Source organism: Amia ocellicauda, chromosome 23 (genome assembly GCF_036373705.1).
Source record: "Amia ocellicauda isolate fAmiCal2 chromosome 23, fAmiCal2.hap1, whole genome shotgun sequence".
In the NCBI taxonomy this organism is placed as follows: domain Eukaryota; kingdom Metazoa; phylum Chordata; class Actinopteri; order Amiiformes; family Amiidae; genus Amia; species Amia ocellicauda.
Genome location: NC_089872.1, coordinates 4,857,933 through 4,879,134, shown reverse-complemented (window position 1 = coordinate 4,879,134; position 21,202 = coordinate 4,857,933). Strand labels below are relative to the sequence as shown.

The following is a 21,202-nucleotide window of genomic DNA, read 5'->3' as shown; positions in this document are numbered from 1 at the left end:
AACAGAAAAGCAGGTGAATTTAAACCCAAATCTGCTTTTCATGGGCTGCAATACAGAACATTAAGGATGTGCAAAGAAACGGGAGCTAATGAGTGAAACAACTCACAGAATGACCAGCTTCCCATGTGACAGAGAGATGTGCACAAATAAAAGCAGCACATGAGCATGTCATCTCATGTCTTGCCCTGCACCCACAGTTTCCGTTCCCAGCAAACAACTACACTGCCAGTCTGACTAGCACTACCACTTCTGCACTCAACCCCGCACCCTTTTTATTGCGCACAAGCAACAGCAGCTGCAATGTAGATGCAGTAAGGTTAGAAACGCACTCGCAGATTTCATATAAGCTTTTTTTTGGAACCAGAAACCTCAGAGAGAAACCAAATGAGAATTGCATTTAGACTCACTAGAAATTGGTTAAAATAAAAGACATTTTCAGCCACACAATCCCTGTTCTAAGCAAAGTAAGCCCTCTGACCACATGAAGACCAAATCAAACACTTCAATGTGCAACAGATACTACCCAGTAGCTCAAAAGTCAAAAGGTGCAAAAGGAGAAACTCAAATGAATAGAAGAAACAGAGTACTAACTTTTTGTGTTCATGAAATTAAAAAGGTAGCAGTTTTCTTTAAAACTGAGCTATTGTTTGCCCCCCACGGATAAAGTTCTGTTCTTAAAAGTGATGCGTCTTATCATATAGTAGGTCTTGCAAAGGTGATCATTTGTGCATTGTATTTTTTGTCAATGAAATGTGAAACTATATAAAACCAAATGATCGACAACTCCACTACTGCCCAGTTGCCTTTTTTTCATAATACAGTGATTTTAATTATTCAAAAAGTAGCTGCTAATCATAGATGAGGTTTGACTATCTCTGCTGCAAAAGGTCTGCATATCAATTCAAACATGTGAAATCTACAATATGACTTATATGGTCCCAGATTTTAAACTACAACTGCACCACCTTATAACTATGTTGTCTCAAACTTACTTCAAAGCCGCTAATCATAGTTGCCTTCAAGCATTTTATTTTCTATTCAGTTTTTGGCAATTGGTGGCTTATTTAATGTTAAAATTATTCAGTAGTTTAAGTCACAATTTCTTCCAAAGCAGCTTAAACTGAAATCAAAGTATCTATAGCTATTAGCAAAATCATTAGCCTACCACTTTTAGAATTCAAAGCTCATTAAAACAAAACTAAGGAACCAGTACCTCACTGTGCCTATATTTCAAACGGTCAGCTCATGTTCATGTTAAACATGGATTTAAATTATAATAATAAACATCAATATTATTAACAATAGATGGTAACTAAGGGTTGTGTGCACTTCCTGCACTGAATAAGCTGAAGGCTTACCCTACGTACAGAATTTTCCATTGACGCAATTTCAAGATATGTTTTAACAACTGAAATGGCCTATGACGTCTATAGAGGTTCATCAATACACTAAAACTGATGGATTATCATTCTAAGAAATGTTGATAAAATCAGTGTAATCTGCCTACATACATTTAGAAATGAATTAAAGTATAAGAGCATGTTTTTGCTTTTTATAAAATGATAGGATAACCAACTTCAATCCCAAACAGACCCAGATAATCCTAGAATTCACAAACATCTTTACCTTGGCTACACTGAATCAATCAATAATGCGAGTTCACCTGGGGCAACTGGGTTCCTGGTTAGACTGAGTGATTCAACATTATCAAGGTTTCTGGATTTCATCTTTAATATCTAAAATGTTGCACAACGACGGGCTACATTTTCATCTGATACCAGGAGTGAAAGGCATTCACCAAACCCTTTCCTGCATTTGAACAATTCGCCTCAAGCTAGGTTTAAATTCTCAGTTTAGCTAGTTTGGGTATTCAGACAACAGGTGTTGAACTAAAGCACAAAAGTACAAACCAGGTGTAGATATTTAAAAACTAAATTAAACAAAAATAACTTGTGTTATGAAGCATATCACTTGTAGATTGTGCGCTCTTTATATGTATATTATTTCGGACTTGTGAATATACAAACACGTTTAATGTGCAGATGTTTCCCTACGCCACGGTTGTCGCAATGCTTTCTAAATAACCCTAGCAAATGCACAACTGCCTGGCATTACAAAACGAAAGCAGTGTGGTGCATTTTAATTGATTTTTTTTATTCCTTCAGACTTGTGGGACGTGTGTTTTTGCCCACACGTGGAGACGTGTTTATGTGGCATATATCCGAGATGACAACCCGCGTCCACTAAACAGGACGCGCAACAACACAAGCCTGTGCCCACCGTCTTACTTACTTTTGTCCTGCCATTAATCTTGTAGTTGTCCAGTTTACCGTTGCAATGTCTGACCAGGTCGTCCATGCGGCTCATCAAGAAGGCGATCTTCTCGCACCCGGGCTCTTTTCCCTCAATCCACGTTATCTTGTCTCCTCGTATGTCTTTGGAGGAGTCACTCCTTTGACTGACCAGCTGGCCGTCGGTGAATCTGCCCGTTTGTTGAAGCGCCTTCACGTCCTCCAAAATGCACAGCCCGGTCTCCTCTCCGAGAAAGTTGTCCACGACGCAGATGCCGTGTTTGTTCATACACGGAACGATGTACTCCATGGCTAGTTTCTGTGGATGGGATTTCGTCTGTCCGTTGGGTTTCAGGTTATTGTTAATCCCTTCTCCGGCTTGCTTGTGGTTGGGTATACTACCAGACCCATCGGGGTAAGTGATAACATTTTTCATCCGGTCCCCCTCCGCCGGCAGGTTCACGGGGCCTGTGTCTGCGGCGCTGTGGGAAGCCGTGCTTTCCGATTCGGCGCGGGGCTTTGGCGGCTGCGGCGCCTCTTTTTCCTCCCGGGCTGCCTGTTGCGGTTCTGCCTGGGACGGGCTCTGTGCTTTCTCGGCCTCCCTGCACACCAGCTTGTGCTTTTTCCAGTCTTGTTTCTGGTGCTCTTTGCTGCAGTAGAAGGAGCTTCGGCAGCGGCCGCACTTCAGCAGGTTCTCCATCTTCCCGCAGAGCTCACAGTACTGGCGGTCCCGGTCCAGCTCGGACGCGCCTTCCTCGCCGGCCATGGCTGCGGAGTCGGAGCGGGTCACCGTGCCTTTAAAGCCGCCGCTTCCCCGCGTCGCTGCGCTGTAGAAGTTTGGAAGTGATCCACCGCCGGTCCCACCGCAGCAAGCGCAAAGGAAAACCCGCCTCCTCCACCGCACGGCCAGCTACTTTCATCACACAAGGTCGGTTACCCTCTTCGCGGGTCGTGTGCGGATAAGAATCGTTCAGTGGCGGACGCTACATGCTCCCCCGTCTTACTGCACTTCAAAACGCCTCTTCTGCCCGACTCCCAGTCTGACAGAGACGCATGGCGCCGCTCTCTTTCTCGGCTCCTCACGTCGTCCCAGCAAAACCCAGCCCCTGACGTAAGCAAGCCGAGGGTAGGGCCGCCGCCCGGAGCCCCAGCGCTGAGTCTCGTCCTCCATTCACAAGTCGAGCAGCTTTACAGCACGCCGGGCGGGTGCGCAGTGTGCTGAGCGACAGACCGCAGGAAATCAGCTGCCCATTTTAAGAGGAGCTGTCATCCCTCCAGTCCGACGCAAAAGAAAGCCTTCTTCCTCACGGCATTGCCATTGACGTCACCCGAAAGTCACACATATCACATAACGTGCCATCTCAAAAATTGAAGGGGAAATCGCAACACAGTAGGGTGTCATATTTGTTCGTTTTTGATGACAGGCGATGCTACATTCAGTGTATTTTCCGCAACTCACTACTATTGACTTTCCCCCACCAATAACGGTTACAGAATTCATTATTGATTCCCCCCCATTGTCTTAATGCAAAAAGAATTCTGAATGTGGAATTGAAGCCGATATTACATATAGTATAGTAACTGTACTTCCATACACAGCAATATGCATGTATTCAATTATGCTATGTCACAAAAAGTGTGCATAAGACCATGCCCTGCCAATTTCTGCATGGTCCAAAGTTATTGTGGGTAGATGTGTATACCACAAAACAGCTAGCAGCAGTTGGCACCTTTTCAGGATATGAGTTGCACAACAAAGGATTGCAGGAGAAAGCTCTTCCAAGGCACGACTTGGGCTCATCAGGCTGGCACTGAGGGGAATTGCACTTCTCAGGGCTGCAGAGCAACACTGCCACCTGCCATGACAACCCATGCCTCTATCAAACACAGACAGAGGGAAGGGAAAGTAAATGTAGAATTGAACTCAGTTGCAACACATCTGCTTTAGTTAAGCCTTATGAGCTCTGTATCCTTATTGAGTGCATGTTTTAATCCAATAGGATCTTGACAGTATGTAATGACCAAAAGTGGCATCATCTTGGAGGTCATCCGTCACCAGAAATGACATTCACACTAGCATTTTGAAATGTTCAGGAACTCACTGCTCAAGCAACTGCTGAAGTCACCGGCTGAAGTGCAATTCAAATGTAATGGCAAATTAGCATCGCATATAGTGTGTTGTGCTTCAGTTTCATGTCCGTTCAAATTGGATGTTTCCTAGTGAAATAAATAGCTTTTAAATGCAGCAGACTGTTCTGAGTGTGTCTATGACTGTTTAAATGTATAATTCTAGTTCTATTGTTATAATGTTTTATATTGGTGAAAACGTATCTTAAGCTTAGTATTAACAATATTATTCCCCTTTAAAAAAATAAATTTAATAATAATTAGTTATGCATTTTTTTTCGGTGCTATAACCACAAAGATGTGTAGCATTTGCTATAACGCATTTCTTAGATGAAATATGTCCTCTTCTTTTGGAAAACACGTAGACTCGAAAGTGAATAAAATACATTTCCCACAATGCAACTTTTCAATTTGACGTATTTTTCAGGAGCAAGACCCCAAATAAAAAAAGAACCCTAACGTATGCCAATTCGGACAACAAGTGTATTAAAACACTTTCAATGGAAATTGAATAGTATTGTTTTTTTCAAATGTATAAAAAATGTAGAAGTTATATAAGCGTTGTACATATTTTATTATAAGATCATTTGTAACTGATAAATTGTGTTTTTAAATAACAGGCATTAGAAAGAAGGCTAGTTTTGCTTTTCTATGGTCGTGAATACAATGATGGTAACTTTGGCAAACGTGGTTTTTGAGTAAACACACCGTGCAGACAGACAAGCAACGATAATAAATAGAAAACTTCAGCAATTAGACAGACGCAATTAGAAGTGCAACTTAAAATATCGTTGAAAACATTTTTAGACCATGAGTAAGAAAGAAGGTAGGATGCTAATCTTATTATTTATAAATACAGGCAGAGTTTTGTTAACGCTACTTTCCTCACAATGGCTTTTTATTTAGCATGCAAACCACATGAATGCATCAGTGACGCTTCTGTGAAGACATTTGAACTAAACCGATCAAGATGATATTCGTACATTTATCAGTTGTGATGATGAGGATTGAAACGATAATGCATACAATGCATCAAACAATCGACATCTCGATGCACATCTAAATATTGTTGAGGAAAAAAAGCAATGATTAGTAATCAATAGAAATGTGGTTGCTTGTGTGTTGCTGAAAAGAGTATTGTTTTGTGCTGGTGTTAAATGTGTCATGTCGCTTAGGTGCCCTTTGTCTGATAGAAGAATAGAAAGCTAACATCGGTGGGCTTGTTGTGGTTTTTGTTTCAGGTGAAGCAAGTTTTCGGAAGCGGAAACAAGATAATGCGCACAGCGCGAAAACTGACGACAGTGACAGTGGTGGCACTTCATCTTCACCTGTTATGTCTGCCTTTAAAAGTAAGCAACTTATTTTTTTCTCGTTATGGGATCCTCCCACACCAACTCAATCCAAGTGGTTACTTGACATTTCTGGAAAAGGGAATGGTGACACATTTGAAACTACTACGAACTAATAGAAACACACATATATGTCCCTTGACAGACATCTGGATTGGCCCCATTTAACATAGTATTCTGACATATATTACCTCTAAAAGCTGCCCTTTGTATGTTATGGACAAACAAAAATTAAAAAATACATGTTAAAGTTTGCCCCTTCCAGTGGTACTGACAGGGCAAATATTAGGTACTGGGTTCATTGTCTGAAAACTGTTGTTAAAATGTCCTTATTTATTCTTTCTACCTCTATACTAACTGCAAAGAGTATTTAGGTTGTGTGAATTCAATCTGGCATCCAGTGGGAGACAAATATCACTCCATCCCAATTCAAATCTGCTACACTAAACTTCATAAGCAGCTGAGACTGTATACAGGAAGGTTATTTCACAGTAATTGATAGTATTTTTTCTTGCAGCAGCTTTTAGAATACTTGCGACATAGCTTTTCTGCATTTCCTCTCATACACATCTTGTTTATTTGTCACATACACATATCAATGCCCATTCCACTAATATTGCAATTCAGATTCGTAACATATCATCTGGCTTAGCTCCATGTGGTCAATCTTCCAAGGCTTTGTGAGGCAGTGACGATGCATTTGGAATACTTCTTGTAACAAAATACTAATGGATTTGTCTTTCCCCCCGCCCCAAAAGCGTTTCAGTTGGAGCTGGACACCAAACACGATAAACACGAGAGGCTGTTCAAACTAAGCCGGGACATCACTATTGAAAGCAAGAGGACAATATTCTTCCTTCACAGAGTGACCAGGTCAGTATTACCTTAGTTTTGTTTGAAACAAAATATCCAAAATATTTCAACTTGGCATGTATGTCTGTGCAGTATAGCCTAGAGTAAATGTCCAGCAGCTAGCATTAGTTAATGCACAGGAGCATGCAGGTTTGTAAAGTCTGAAATAACTGTGTGTGTGTCTGGTGTATAACAGCTGACACAATACAAATTCAGAAATATGATCAAGGTGCCTTCTCAGTGCAACTTACAAACTCGAGATGCTGCAGGAAGAAGGTGAATTGGATATCTGCCGATACATTTTGATGATGCACATCATAGCAATCCAGTGGTGTCATGCAAGGTAAAAGCTTAAAGCCCCCAAACGTGCATTGGTGTGGTTTTGATCAGTCAAGCTTCATCCCTTATGAATGCTTTAACAGTGGACAGTTTTGAGATATTATGTTAAAAGATTAATTACCTCATTAGTTACATAACATTATTTGTCATTTAGCAGACACTCTTATCCAGGGCAACTTACATTTGTACCCATTTAAACAGCTGGGTATTTTCACTAGAGCAATCAGCACTGCCCCACCCGGGATTTGAGCCCACAACCTTCCAGTTATGAGTCCAGAGCCCTAACCATTACTCCACAAAGTAACAGTTTACAAACGAGAGGAGGCCTTTTGACTCATCATGCCCATTTGGTGTGCATTAATAACTAAGTGATCCAAGGATCCTATCCAGTCTATTTTTAAATGTTCCCAAATTGTCACTTCTTCCACATCACTGGTTTTTTTTTTCAGATTGTGACGCCTCTCTGTGTGAAGAAGTGTCTCCTGTTTTCCGTCTTGAATGCCTTGAAGCCCAATTTCCATTTGTGTCGTCGGGTCCATGTGTCCCTGCAGATTTTGGTCCCCTTGTAATGTTGTGTATATGTAGAACATTGTATGTTAATGTTTGTAAAATCATGCCAGTATAAAAACAATAAAGGGTTCCTCTGTGTGACAAGCTGAGTCTCTTGCTTCCTTCAAGAAAGCTGGATGAGATTCACAGATCCATTCGTTGTCAGCAAGCCGGTCCAGGGAGATGGGTTGAACGATGGCCTCCCACTTCTGACTTGTGCTCGTTGCCAACTGCTGGTTTTCAGGACTCTGTTAACACGTTGTCTCTTGACCTGTCTGTTGACTTCAGTGTCCCAAGTGTGGAGGAGCTGTTGGCTGAGTCTGAGGCCAAGCTGGAGGGAGTGAGACTGAAGATCAAGCAGATCGCCGAGGAGCTGAAGGGAGAGGACTTGTTCCAGTATCACAGAGCCTTTACTGCCGGTGAGTTCTCAGTCAGTGACACTCCTGTTTTACATGCACAGAATTATATGCCGTGTTTTTAACTTGGCCTTCAGATTGAGACGGACCCGGATTTCAAAGTCACGTCTAAATGAAAAATAAATGGTAAGAAGTCTCTGTGTTTAGTTGGCACAGCTGAACTGGAGTTCATGAAAACTTCAGTGGGGAAAAGAAGGAAACGTTTAATAGAGTCAAATAAACTGTAGCATTCGCCTACACCAGGTGAGCACCTTCCCTGCAGCCGGGGACAGCCATAGTGTCTTTGGATTTTCCTTTCACTCTGAGCTCTTAAAAGGTTTATATAAACCATTTAATATCCCGTGACATACATTTCCTCTAATTGTCAGGATTCACAAAGGACTAAATAGAATATGATTGATTTCGAAAACAGTTGTATTCTGGAGTGCATTTTCAGCAAATCATGAATGTAAAGTACTACTTCAGAGGCAAGTTTCAGACAGAGAAGTCAAAGAATGCTGACATGGCAGTGCTCCCCACAGTTTGCAATGTGAAACAGGCTTGGTTTGTATTAAATGAATGCTGGTTTGGTTAAAGAAAAAATTGTTAAAGGGCACATCATAAAAAGCATTCATTGATATTTATTTATTTATTTAAAGCCACATGCTGAATTCTAAGCATTTTAGCACCTCTGTAAGTTCTGAAATAGTTTTTAGAACTAAGTACAGACATCTTAAAGTAATACATAATCCTTGTATTTGTAAAACAATTTCTAGAAAGAAAAAGGTGATATTTATCTCTCAGTTCATAGCTTAGTAAGTGTGGACCAGAGAAGAATTAAGTGACCGACTTGGCCTGCTTTTTGTTTTGCTTAATTCTCTTTTGTCATTGCTCTATTGTAGGCAGACTTGGGTTCAAACACAAATGCGTTTGCACTTAAATGCATTTAAATGAAGCATTTGAAGTAAGAATTTCTCATTCTTGAGAGTGAGAGAGAGAGAATTATTGTAATTGGGAGATTAGCTGTGTTTCAGTATTATTATATTTGTATGTTTTTTCTTTATGGTTACTACGTGCAGTTTAAATTAGATTGTTTTTTCCTCCCCAGAAAAATCTGTTTTTGGAAATTGTTTTAGCTGGACAAGGACACCTTTCTATGTCAATTAAATTCAAAGATGGGATGGTATTCCACTTGTATATGTGGATCTATATTTTTTGTGTGAAAAATATATGGTATTATTGCGTGGCTGTAGATTGGTGAAAATATTGTCAGATTTAAGTGGGCAATCACAATATTATGAAACCCCTAACGAGACATGTAGAGGAAAAAAAAAAAAGTGAATTATTTTGCATTCCCTGACAAAATATTTTGTGTATTTGGAGAATACCAATGCCAATGCCAAAGCATGCAATGGCTATATCAAGCTTGTGACTCTACGTTACAGAGAAACAAAAATCATACCCCAAAGACGGAGGTTTATTTTTCCTTATTAATGTGATTATACATTTTGTTTAGTATATTGTTTTTATGAATGAATGTAGGTGCTGTTTGGTTTATACAGATACGTTCTGTTTTTTTCACTAGTTAATACTGTATTATTGCACTACACAAATTCTCATGGAAGTAAAGGGAGAGACAGAGAAAGTCTGAAAGCACTGTATTCTCAAATGCTACGTTCACTTTTGTGTTCAAATAAAACTCTCAAAAGAGAGTTAGTTGTCCACTTGAGTGTACAAACCCATGACAGAATAGTGAGACGCAGAGTCGTTGAAATTACATTTACATTTATAAAGTAACTTTCTCGCTCATCATTATTTAAGATTAATTCAGAATAATCCTTAGTCCTGGTAACATCCACATTTATGTAGAAGTGTTAAGAAACATATTCTATTCATATTTTCAATAAAAGTGACTCCAAAGTGACACTACATTATTCATCATTCATTTCTATTGGGCACAAAATAATCTGAAACACAACCGAAACCAAAGTTTTCTCCAATTAGTGATATATGGATTAGAAAGAGGTGAGAGAAAGTGTTCTTCTGTTGGGAATAGGCCTACTTTTGGGAATTTCATATTTGTGTTTTCTGTGCCCTCCACTTACTCCATCCTATTATTTTGGTTGATGTCTTCATCCAAATATTCTCTAATTTGAATGTTATTTTCTAGGGGGGGAGTAGATGAAGGCAACACCTTTTTTTACTTAGATCTCTGGTTAACACAATACACCTCAAGATTTATTTAATTTAAATAGGCTATATATATATATATATATATTTTAATCTATATATATGTATGCTGCTTATGGCTTGATTGGAATAAATAAAGGCCCTGTCTCGGCTGAAACATTTTCAGCTTTGCTTAAAATGTTATATTAGAATGTGCCATGCGTTCAAACTTTTTAGTAGAAATGCATTGGGTTTCATTATGACGGAACCGAGTTTCCCCTAATACTTTCTTCAAAGGACTTAATGTACCTTAGCGTCCATGCTAAAAGCATCTTGCCATTTCCTTAGTCCATAAATCAGAGGAAGAAGAAAAAGAAAACTAAATACTCTTGACCAAACAGGAAGTTCATTTTTTGAGCTATTAATAAAATATATTATAAAACTGCCCTTTGTTTAATTTAATCTCAGTGTTGCCCACACCCATTGGAGCTGTTGATTCCAAAGTTTGCAATGTGGGGTGATACTGTGAAAACAAGGCTCTGTAAAAAAAACTGTTGTTTTCAAGAAATCTTTTCCATCACACACATGAATACCACTCGAGTCTGCTCTTAATCAACTTTTAAGAATGCAAAAAAAACTGTTAGAAAATGTCAGAGTGAAAAATATAATCTGCAAATTGTTTTAAATGAATTTCTAATACAAAACCAAAAATAATTGAAGTAATCTCCCCCTTTGCTATGACACACCTAATTGAACTGTGGTGAAACCGATTGTCTTTAGAATTAATGTAATTAGTTGAATTGAGTCCACCTGCTGTGTATATAAGGTTTGTCACATGATTTCAGGTTAAATACACCTGTTTCTTGGAGGTCCCACAGTTGGTTAGTACAATTCCTAACAAAAACTACATCAAAACTACATCATGAAGACGAAGGAACATTAAATGCAAATCCGGAATAAGGTTCTTCAGAAGCACCAATCAGGGGTCGGATATAAGAGCCAAACAAAAGGCATTGAGGATCCCCCAGGAGCACAGTAAAGTCCATTATTAAGAAATGTAGAGAATATGGCACAACTGTTAATCTGCCTAGATCAGACTAGAGTTTCCCAGAAGGCATGTGGGAGACTCCCAAGTGTAGGAAGATTCTATTGTCTGATGAAACCAAAATAGAGCTTTTTGGCCTCAATGCTAATTTGAACGCACATCATCCTGAGAACGCTATCCCTACCTTGAAGCATGGTGGTGGTGGCAGCATCATTCTATGGGGATGCTTCTCTGTGTCAGGGCCTGGAAACCTTGTAAAGATAAAGGGCAAAATGGATGCAGCAAAGTAGACTCATGGCAAATTAATTTTGGGAGTGAACAACTCCGATGTCATCACACTCACTTCTGGTCAAAGCGCATAAATACCCTGTCATCAACGCACACCTCCAGCACTTCATTCTCTTGCATCCCACCACCTCCCCTGTCACCAACTGCCTCTGCAGCAGTTCCTTGGCTCAGTCCCTGCAAAAGGGGGGGGTTTGATGGTCCGCACCGGCTCCGGACCGTTATTCCTGTAGCCAAGAAAATAAGCCAAAATCAAATAAATCCATTCGCCACCCCCACGCAAATCAGTGTTGTGAAACTACTGAATTATTATTTATTATTCAGATTTCCCGATTGTGTTAAAAAACACAAAAAAAGCACCTTTCTCACATAGGGCTTCAGTTATTGATGTGCCCCCTCGTTGTTTTCGACTACTGTAGATTAGACTTTCCCATTCTAATCTGAGAAGCAGATTTTTTTTATTTTTTTATTTCTTTTTTTGGTCAGACGTGGTGTCTGCCAAGTTTTTTGAGGAAACATTAGGGATAGCAGTTATCTACAGGCCGTGGAAATCAGTTTTAGATTGTGGTCTCAGAGGAATGTCATGTGCACTCACATCAACGTGACCAGTGGTATTTCCCACCAAGATTTATATTGTTTTTTATGTCAATTAGATTATATAACTATTTAAGAATATGCCCAACTGATAAAGCTGAGCCATAGTTTCTTGTCATGTTTCAGGGATTGTTTTGTTTTTTTAATCTCTGGGCTGCTAAAAATAAAGCTTTTTTGTGCTAAATATAAACTTAACTGGAACTGATATGGTTGTCTTGGATATTGTAATAAGGTACTGTAGTTAAGTCTGAGAAAATAACACAATGCTTTTAATGACTGTAAACAATGTATATTAAAGAGTTCACCAAACTATGAAAATATATCATTAACAAATAAGTAGGCTACAGTTTAATGAGCAATGTTTTTAATTAAACTATAACCAATAATGGAATGACTTTGTTTTGAATGGAGAATGTGAATAATTTTGACTACGACTGTATATAATAATTTCAAGCACAAAAGAGGTATTTTGTATAAAAATCCAAAGATTGTCTCAATAGCTTGTCTGTGATTAGGATTTCCGATTCGTGGCACTGGATTGTACTCTAGACCTAATTGTAGCATATTTATCCTGTTGTGAATAATGAGTAGTTAATTTTGAAAAAGGTGAAAGAATAAGAATTATCCCAAATATATCAATATGTAAAAGTATCAAGGTGTTCTCCTTGGTCAGTTGCATTTTGGCTTTTTCTAATTGTCATGTTCATTAGCCTGCAGTTTTACTGTTTAAAGAATTGAAATGTAAAGGTAGTAGGTATCCCACACAGTCTTCCTTTCGTCAGGGCCTAATCTTCTCATCTATGAGACCACTTTGCCCTTAGCTACTTCAGAATGACGTCAAGACACAAGTTTGGGCTTGCTGTCATTCCAAGCCTGTGTTGGTAAATACGTAGGTATCAGCATAGTGAAACGCCAATCCTTGCGTTATTTGTGTGAACTAATCAACACATCTGGCTGCTTGATTGTTTTTCATTTGTTGTGCTCCTGCTGAAGGCAAACCGCACTACCAGGATGGGTTGAGACTCCTGGAAAAGACAGCCGTATTTTTATAAGAAAATACCAGGATGATTAAGTAATCATTTCCCCTTTGTGCTTATGTAACACAGGCCATAACAAAAAAGACCCAGAAGATGGGTATCTCTCCCAATTGCATTGTATAAAATAATGTGCATGTGAAGAATTGCATTACCCCAGGGAAAGCATATAGCTAATTTATTTGAAGTTAACGAGTGTCCATGTTTCAAAGATAAATGTTACGTTATTTTAATTCCTGCCTTTCTAAAAAAATATTTTAAAAGACACTATTTCAAAAAATGACTATTACCAAACAGCAAAATAAAGGGTTCAACACTAAAATCCAAATTAATTAATAAAGCATTTTCAGATATGTCACTCTAGCAAACTAATTAAAACCTGTTTATGAACCTGAATTAAAAGCAGTTTAACCAACCCCTTTTAAATTGTTAACCTATCATCAGTTATCTGTAATACCTGTTAGTCTAAAGAAAGGAGTATTTAAAAAAGAAATTGTGTACCATATTAAAATATGTTCTAATGTAACTTTGTCGGGGTTATATTTTCAAATATTATATTGAATATACAAATATCGACTATTATATTCAGGAATTACATATCCAAGCAATGTTATTATCCTGGGATAGCCTGAGCAGTGTCCTTTGGTCTTAACAATGGCCATCCATCCAAAGACGGCTTGTCAGTTTACATTTCTTTGACGGTAAATTGTCAGCTGCTACTTTGATTAATTAGCCTGTGTTCCATGCAGTGTGACATGTTCCTTTAAGCATTAATCTGTGATATTTATGATGAGTCTTTGCTGTTGTATCAGTCTGACAGCATCCACTGTGTTCGCTTTAACAGGGAGAGTTTTGTTTCAAATTAGGGCAGTAACCTTGCCTTGCAATCGCTGAACCAATTCACTTCCTGTCTTGTGAGGAACTAGGAAGCCGTTGTGGCTGAATAAGGAAAACAATTAAATTCCAAAGCTGACACAAAATTGTTGCCATTGTGCAGTGAGAGATGTTGAGAAGTGCTCCACTGAAGACGTCCGTAAGACCGCATGACTTTGAAAGCTTCAGAACATAAGAAAAGTAACAACCGAGAGGTGGGCATTCAAGCAATCATGCCTGAAATAGCTCCAGACCACACAACTACTCTTTGGGTAAAATAAATACATAAATATAATGTCTATTGTCAAATCGGCAACACGCGTAACCTGAAGCATTTTGCACCAATGTAGAATTTGCTTCAGTTAATGAATAAATATATATTTACATTGTTGTTTGTAACGGAGACCTGGCAGACCTGTTGTACCAGCATTAGACAAACTAACTGGAACAGAGATGTCTCTCTTTGTGTTTTTATCTTATATTGTCAAAGTCAGGATTGTAAGAAATGTTAATTGAAGTGTTAAAAGTATTTCTTAATCTGGAAAGTTCCAGTTATCAGTTGGCACAGTCCTAAGTTTACTTTCCACTTCTTTAACATTAAACAAAAAACACTTTTGTCTTTGCAAGCAGTGTGTTTTTGCATGAATGCTTAGACACAGTTTGAAGTCTAACCCAGGTAATTTGGATCCAGGATAAAAGTATGGTGTTGTTTTGACCTAAAGATATAATGCAAGGAGAAAATGAGATGGGGAAAAAATCAGTTGGCCTGCGATGTTTCCATTAAACATTACCCTGCAGACTCAGGAAAGACTTATGCTGGTACTGGAGTCATACCACTATAGCAAATCTAGGCCCTACTCATTTTTTGTGTTTCTATATATAGGAAGTCTTTTTTGTGTTTCTGTAACTGTAGGAAAATGTATATTTCTGTCCAAGTCCCAAAAACTAATGTAAAAATGATGGAACTGTGATTAAACTGAAAGTTGTAGTTTTAAATGTAGAAATACAGATGGCCCTCTTTTACATATAAACAGTGTATCTCTCCTTAATGGAGAATGCCCAGATAAATGCTGTTTCTTTTAGTTTTAACTCCATAAGGCTAAGGGTGTTGCATCTTACTCAAGCTTCCCTATCCTGTAATATGAACATTACGTATCTAGATATTATGTACTAGCTAATGATATTTTAGAGAATGGGTATGCAACATTACACCTAGCACAAAACAGAGCCACAGTACGTGCCAACAGGCAGCCCTGTCTGTCTGTCTGTCTGTCTGTCTGTCTGTCTGTCTGTCTGTCTGTTACCTTCTCTTTTGAGCAAGTTTGACTTGCCAAAGCAATAAACATACCCTGCTGTTATCAGATACATACCAAATAAATTCCAGACACTATTTTCTTTGGCCTCCATTTTGCTGACATCCCTTTGTTGGGTCGCACATTACCAAGGTCATTAATCTCCTTTTGCCGTGATGTTTTGTCATTGTTTGCTGCGTTAGCGTGGATCATTGCGCTTCTATGAAAGTGGTGACGCAAATGCTCACTTGACTTTCACAGGACTTGACTTTCTTGGCTACCTTTGAGGAGGATGTATACACATGTTCTTTCTCTTTTGTTTTCGCCTCGCAGCTTTTGTGTGGAAGACAAAAGGATGCTTTCAGGAAATAAATCACAAAACCGCAGATCATTTCAGGAAGCATGAAAACATTAAAATAATTTGCTGGTTAGAATTTTTTTTTTTTGTTTGTTTTTTTGTTCAGGTAAACCTTTCAGAAATTAGCTTAGTATAGCTCTATAATTAAGTTTTGGTTTGTTTTAATGCTTCCCAGCCTTTTCCCTGATCAACTTGTTTAATTGTGTTTTACAGGAAATCAGCTATTGTTTCAAATATCCCATAGTTCTTTTCTCTAATGTGGTCCATTAATAACAGGGCTAACTGTTGACATTGATTAATTTGCTTGTGCAATTTCCAAGGGGAAGGTAGTAGTCCTTGTTTGTTTGTTTTTGCGTGGGCTACATATTTATCCCTCAACAGTTTGGAGGGGGATTTGTGTTTTGTATCTGAAGAGCAGTTTGTAGAAAATATCAGTCAACCATGCCCAGATGAAAACATAGAGAATTTTTTTCACCTGCCTTTTTCTTCATGACCTCCGTGTAGTATATTCGGTCTTAATTAGGGTGTTCAGCAATGTGGGGAAGGGGTGGTGTGGATCTGAATGTAGCAGGCTGATCGCTTTAGTGCTCAGCTCCAGGTTGTCGAGCCTCCCTTGTCGGTGATGGCACAGAGGAGGAGAGAAACCTTAATTATGTGTGGCCTCCCCCTCAAGAAAGGAAGGTTGGTATGATGCTAACGTAACCCCAAATATGGCGTGGGAAGTGCAACTGTGGCCCTGACGGATTCTTTGGTATTTGTTTTATGTCTTTCCCGTTCTCTCTCTTACTATGAGGATATGGGGGTATTAATTGGGTAATCGGTTTCTTTTGGATTTGGTTGTTGATGTTTTTTTTTTTTTGATAAATAAAGGCGATGAAATGTCAAAGTCTCTCACTCTCTCCAGGCATATTTTTGGGGAAAAAGGACGTTTTGTTTTTTCAGAAAAAAAAGTTGTTTATGGGAGACGATGCAGAAAAGATAAGATTGCCGTTGGGCTTTGGAGCTAAATTACTCTTCTCCTGTGTTTCTCTCTCTTTTTGTAAGTAATTTGGATTTTCGGCATTTGCCAGTCAAGTTAGGGATTAGCTGCAGCCTTCAAAGGGCATATGCGTGTTCCAGACTGGAATCGGTCCAGGCCACAGGCTGCAACCCTGCTCCTGGAGAGCTGTAGTAAAGTTAGTACATCATAAACCGTACACAGAGCAAGTGTAACAGGTGTACGAAATCCAATCGTGTTCAGAAACTTGCATGGCCAGTGTCATATCAACAGCTCACAGGCATCTTCAAAGTTTGTAACTATTGTTTTCATTTTATTTCGTAAAATGTATGTCTGGTTTAATGTCTACGTGCTTGCTAGTGAATCTTTCCCTATAACTATATATTGTCCCATATTTAGTTTCTGTGTAACTCTTCGAAGTTGTATGTTTCAGTATTTTTCTGTTCCAGCACTACAGCTTTTAGTTACATTGTAACTTTTCTAAAATTCCTTGTTGAATGTGATTTGCATCAGCCAATAACAATAATAACTAAATACCTGTGAATAGAAATTTGATAGGTGTGAAAATTCTTACTGTCTTAGTAGCAGGTTAGCAGAGCCAAAATGCATATTTGTCAGTGTTTATTTAGATTTTTATTGAAACCTATGTTAGCTAATGAATACCATGGGCACTGCAGTTCCTGAGTTGGATGTGGAGATGTTTAGGAAGTCTTCCCATTCTTGATAAGGTTATTATCAGACTTCCTGGAAAGTGGCCAACAAAGAAACTCCACTTATACAGGCTTAAGTTCATGACACTGTGGATGATGGACACATGACTGATGGCTTTGAAACATGATACAGTCGGAGAACGTTTGCTTTTGAATGTGTTATGGCTGAAAACGTAGCATGCATTGTTTATCTAAAAGCTATTGAGCCAGAGATTGGAGAGATATGGCCGTCTTTGATGTCAAGTCCCATTTTAAAAATAGACTAAAACACTGACTCATCTGTCCAGTGATTACTACATATAAGAGGGCTGTAAATAAACAAAAAGTCATGTGTGTTCATGTACAGTATTTTGCATCCGAGGTCCCTTCCGCACTACTGCTCCTGTCAGCTGACTCCACCTTATTGTTCACTGCCTGCTTCAGTTCTAAAGCCGTGTTTTTAACCCTTTCACTGTCTATACAACATTTTTCTTCTTCATTTCAGTCCCTCCAGATGCATTTCCCAGGGCCCCATTTGTATGTGTCCCAAATGTCCTTGATCTACTGCGCATCTTTCACAATCTAGTTGATTCAATGTTACTTAATGTGTTTTGAGACGTTTGAAGCACAGTGACCTTCCATTCTTTTCCTTTCAGAGCAGGTGACTTAGTTCACAGCTAACCAAATGACATTGTGGCAACATTGCAACCAAATGAACAATAGGACGGCAATGCAAATTGGTTGACTCCAGGGGATGTTGTCAAAATTCACCCTTACACAGAGAAAATTAATATGACTAATAACATAACATAAAGAGAAGGCAAAGTTCATAACAGACTGGAGAGTGATGTATTGAAATTCCAGAGTAGGACCTATGAAATGTGCATACAACGTTACTGTGCAACAATCACCTGCAAGAGAATTAAATGCGTTAACGGGGTTATGTGCTCTGGAGACCTGTGTTCACATTTTGGTGGAATGTCTCTTTCCCTCACTGACTTTGGTGTCCCTGTGTTTCAGGCATCCAGGAATATGTGGAAGCAGTGTCTTTCCAACACTTCATCAAGGAACGTGCATTGATCAGCCTGGAAGAGATCAATAAGAAGCTAGTATTTGTCAAAGATGACAAAGAAGATGAGGTAAAAGAACATTAAGCTACTTACATCGATCTCATACTTGAATGTAATACTCAACTGCAGGCTGTGAAAAGTTCTGCGGTTATCTGGAGTCACGACATATTTGACATTATCAGCTGCTACACTAACTTGGATTGGGAGGATCTTATAATGGGATGACGCTGACTGTTTCTCTACCCCTCAGGGTCCCTCACCTGAGTCCCAGGAGACAGAGGTGGCCACGGTGTGTTTCCAGGTGAGTCCCACCGACTACCTCCTGGGCATCGCGGACCTGACCGGGGAGCTGATGCGCATGTGTATCACCAGCGTGGGGAACGGGGACATTGACACCCCCTTCCAGCTCAGCCAGTTCCTGAGACAGATCTACGATGGCTTCTCCTACATCGGCAACACGGGCCCATACGAGGTCTCCAAGAAGCTGTACACCCTGAAGCAGAGTCTGGGGAAAGTGGAGGACGCCTGTTACACCCTGAAGGTCCGGGGCTCTGAGATCCCCAAACACATGCTGGCTGACGTCTTCTCTTCAAGGGCTACCCTGATGGAGCCAGATGAGGGCATTTCTTAACCAGGTCCCTACCAACCCTCCCTTCTTCCCCCACGCGATATGTTGGATCGTGGCGGTGGGCTTCAGACTGTTCTGTTTTTACACCTGTTTGTAAAACTCCCCCGTGTCTGTTTCCTTTCCCCGACCTGAGTTTAAACGTCATTTCCTGTTATTGTTGGTTGCCGAAATGAAAGGAGGCTTCATCAGATGATCACATGAGGTTCCCAAAGTTGCTATGTACTTAATGTCTGCTACCATTTTGGTTCAGAGACTGCAGGGATTCGAGAATGAGGAGCCACTAAAATGGTTTGGTGAAAAAAAAACACCCCGTATGTTGTTTTTTTATATTATGTTTCATGTTTTTGGAATTCCACCAAAAATTGGAATTGGCCCCAAGTCTAGGAACTTTTCTTCCATGTCATGTCCATTCAGTTTGATCCAACTCATCTGTTCGTAAACTCCTGCTGTTCCTTGAGGTCTTGGATTGTTCTGAATGTTTTGTGATTGGTGGTTAGGAGGTCTTAACTGGATCAATTGGGGGGATGTGATCTTGAAAGTTCCAAGGCACTTGAGTATCTGGTGTTTACTAAAAAGTATGTTGTCATTTGTATTCTTTCTGTGGCAGAACTTGACTGATGTTGGAAAAATGCTGGTGGTTACCCAGTTTAAAATCCTGTTCTATAATGGCCATGATTACAGTTTCCTGTTGCTTCTGATTATAAGAGATAGTCCCACAAGTGCTGTGCCATTTCTCTCCCTGGGTCCAATCCAGCCTGCATCTCTGTTTTCGAATTCATGGCTGCATTGTTAAGTTAAACAACATCTGAACCTGCCAGGCTGGCTCTTCCAAATAATTGAACGACTTGCAAGACTGTCTCTTTCAACGGCGCTGCAAGAGGAGGCTATAGTCGTAGGAGCAACTGGTCATTTTTCAACAGATCCAACTGAAAAATGTATATTGCTGTTGCACAGATCCAGGGCACCTACATCAACCAGTTGTCCCCAGGATGTGGACCTGTGACTGAGATTCACTGTTTTTTCCCCGCAGGGTCCCCTGTTTAAAAATAGCCTGTTGGCCACAATTTATGTTAAGAATAAATAAAACCCCTTTTAAAGTATTTTTTTTTTCATTTTTCCATCAGATACAGAATTAAAGTGTTTGTTTAAACAGTTAATCTCATTTCTGCTTTTCTTGGCCATGCCTGCTGATAAAACGAGAACTGGGTTGTTTATTTCAATGATATCGGACAGATTATCTCAGGTAGACACCCACCCAGGGCTCCTCTTCCCCCCGCGCCTTGCTGACAGGGACGTGTCAGTTGTGTACACTGTACGTGCCCTACTTCTGAACGGCTCTTTCTTTCACTTTCCCCAGCCCTTATCACACCGTAGCGCCACTCACTGCCTTTCACTTCATCACATTCCAGAGAAGATGTTTCATCGCAGGAATGTTTGTGAAATGCAACAGCCCAGCTGGAATGAAAACTAAGCACAATGTGAGATGAATGGTGTCTCGCCTATCCAACCAATACTCAAGACGACACTGGTACATCCAAACAGGTCACTAGATCCTCATTGCAAACATGAAATATAAAAAACTTACAAAAATGAAACCAACAAATCCCAAAGAATGTGTACACCGAGGTGGCACCGAGTGGAAAATTAGTTTTCATGTGTCCGTATTTGATATGACTTTACTTACCTGACACACAGTGTTAAGTGGCCTCCACCTGGGTTAAACTGTAGGGATTCACATGATTTCAGGATACATTCAGAAGTTCCTGTAGGTTCCCTCTGCTGGGCAGTGCACTGTAAAGCAACGACTCAACTATGAGCACCAAGGAGCATTATAAAGAACTCAGAAAGGCACAGATAAGAAGGATGGGTATAAAAAACACTTGTAAAAAAAGTTTTATGGTCTGACTAAACGACAATTGATCTCTTTGGCCTAAGTGCAAAGCATTATGTTTGGCGCAAACCCAACATGGTGGTGGCAACTTCGTGTAAAGGGCATGTTTATCAGCGGCAAGATTTGCGGTATGACTTGAAGATTGCTGTCCATCAATGTTTTGAGGAACTAGCCATTTGCCATGCTTGTTACTTTGAGTGCTATTATGCTCACATAATTAACACGAGTCTAACAAATACCTGGCATCTAAGGATGAGATTATCTTTCTGGCAAGCTTTTTGGCAGAGAAAGAGCGTGTTTGTTCTGGGGGTGTGTAGTGTTTGCTTAGAAATTATAATCTTTCCTGTAGGGTCAGAGGGAGGTCTGATAAACAGT

At 39.7% G+C, this 21,202-nt stretch overlaps 2 protein-coding genes across 2 annotated transcripts in view; one reads left to right on the top strand and one right to left on the bottom strand.

Annotated features, from left to right (window-relative positions):
• egln1a (egl-9 family hypoxia-inducible factor 1a) overlaps nucleotides 1-3,484 on the bottom strand; it is a 37,548-nt gene extending 34,064 nt beyond the window's left edge. The window contains exon 1 of the mRNA XM_066696507.1: nucleotides 2,293-3,484. Coding sequence (XP_066552604.1) covers nucleotides 2,293-3,057 — 765 coding nt within the window. The 5' untranslated portion in view covers nucleotides 3,058-3,484. The remainder of the gene's footprint in view (nucleotides 1-2,292) is intronic.
• A 1,572-nt stretch (nucleotides 3,485-5,056) lies between these two features.
• tsnax (translin-associated factor X) lies at nucleotides 5,057-20,093 on the top strand. The gene is made up of 6 exons (XM_066696844.1): nucleotides 5,057-5,244; nucleotides 5,660-5,767; nucleotides 6,526-6,640; nucleotides 7,796-7,926; nucleotides 18,259-18,377; nucleotides 18,559-20,093. The coding sequence occupies exons 1-6, from the start codon at nucleotides 5,229-5,231 to the stop codon at nucleotides 18,937-18,939; spliced, it is 870 nt and encodes a 289-aa protein (XP_066552941.1). The 5' UTR covers nucleotides 5,057-5,228; the 3' UTR covers nucleotides 18,940-20,093.
• Nucleotides 20,094-21,202: the final 1,109 nt, after the last annotated feature.

Excerpts from the sequence above, each read along its gene's own strand:
- tsnax (XM_066696844.1), top strand. Across the intron at positions 5,768-6,525 it reads TGTTATGTCTGCCTTTAAAA|CGTTTCAGTTGGAGCTGGAC; the intron begins GTAAGCAACTTA and ends CCGCCCCAAAAG. Across the intron at positions 7,927-18,258 it reads TCACAGAGCCTTTACTGCCG|GCATCCAGGAATATGTGGAA; the intron begins GTGAGTTCTCAG and ends CCTGTGTTTCAG.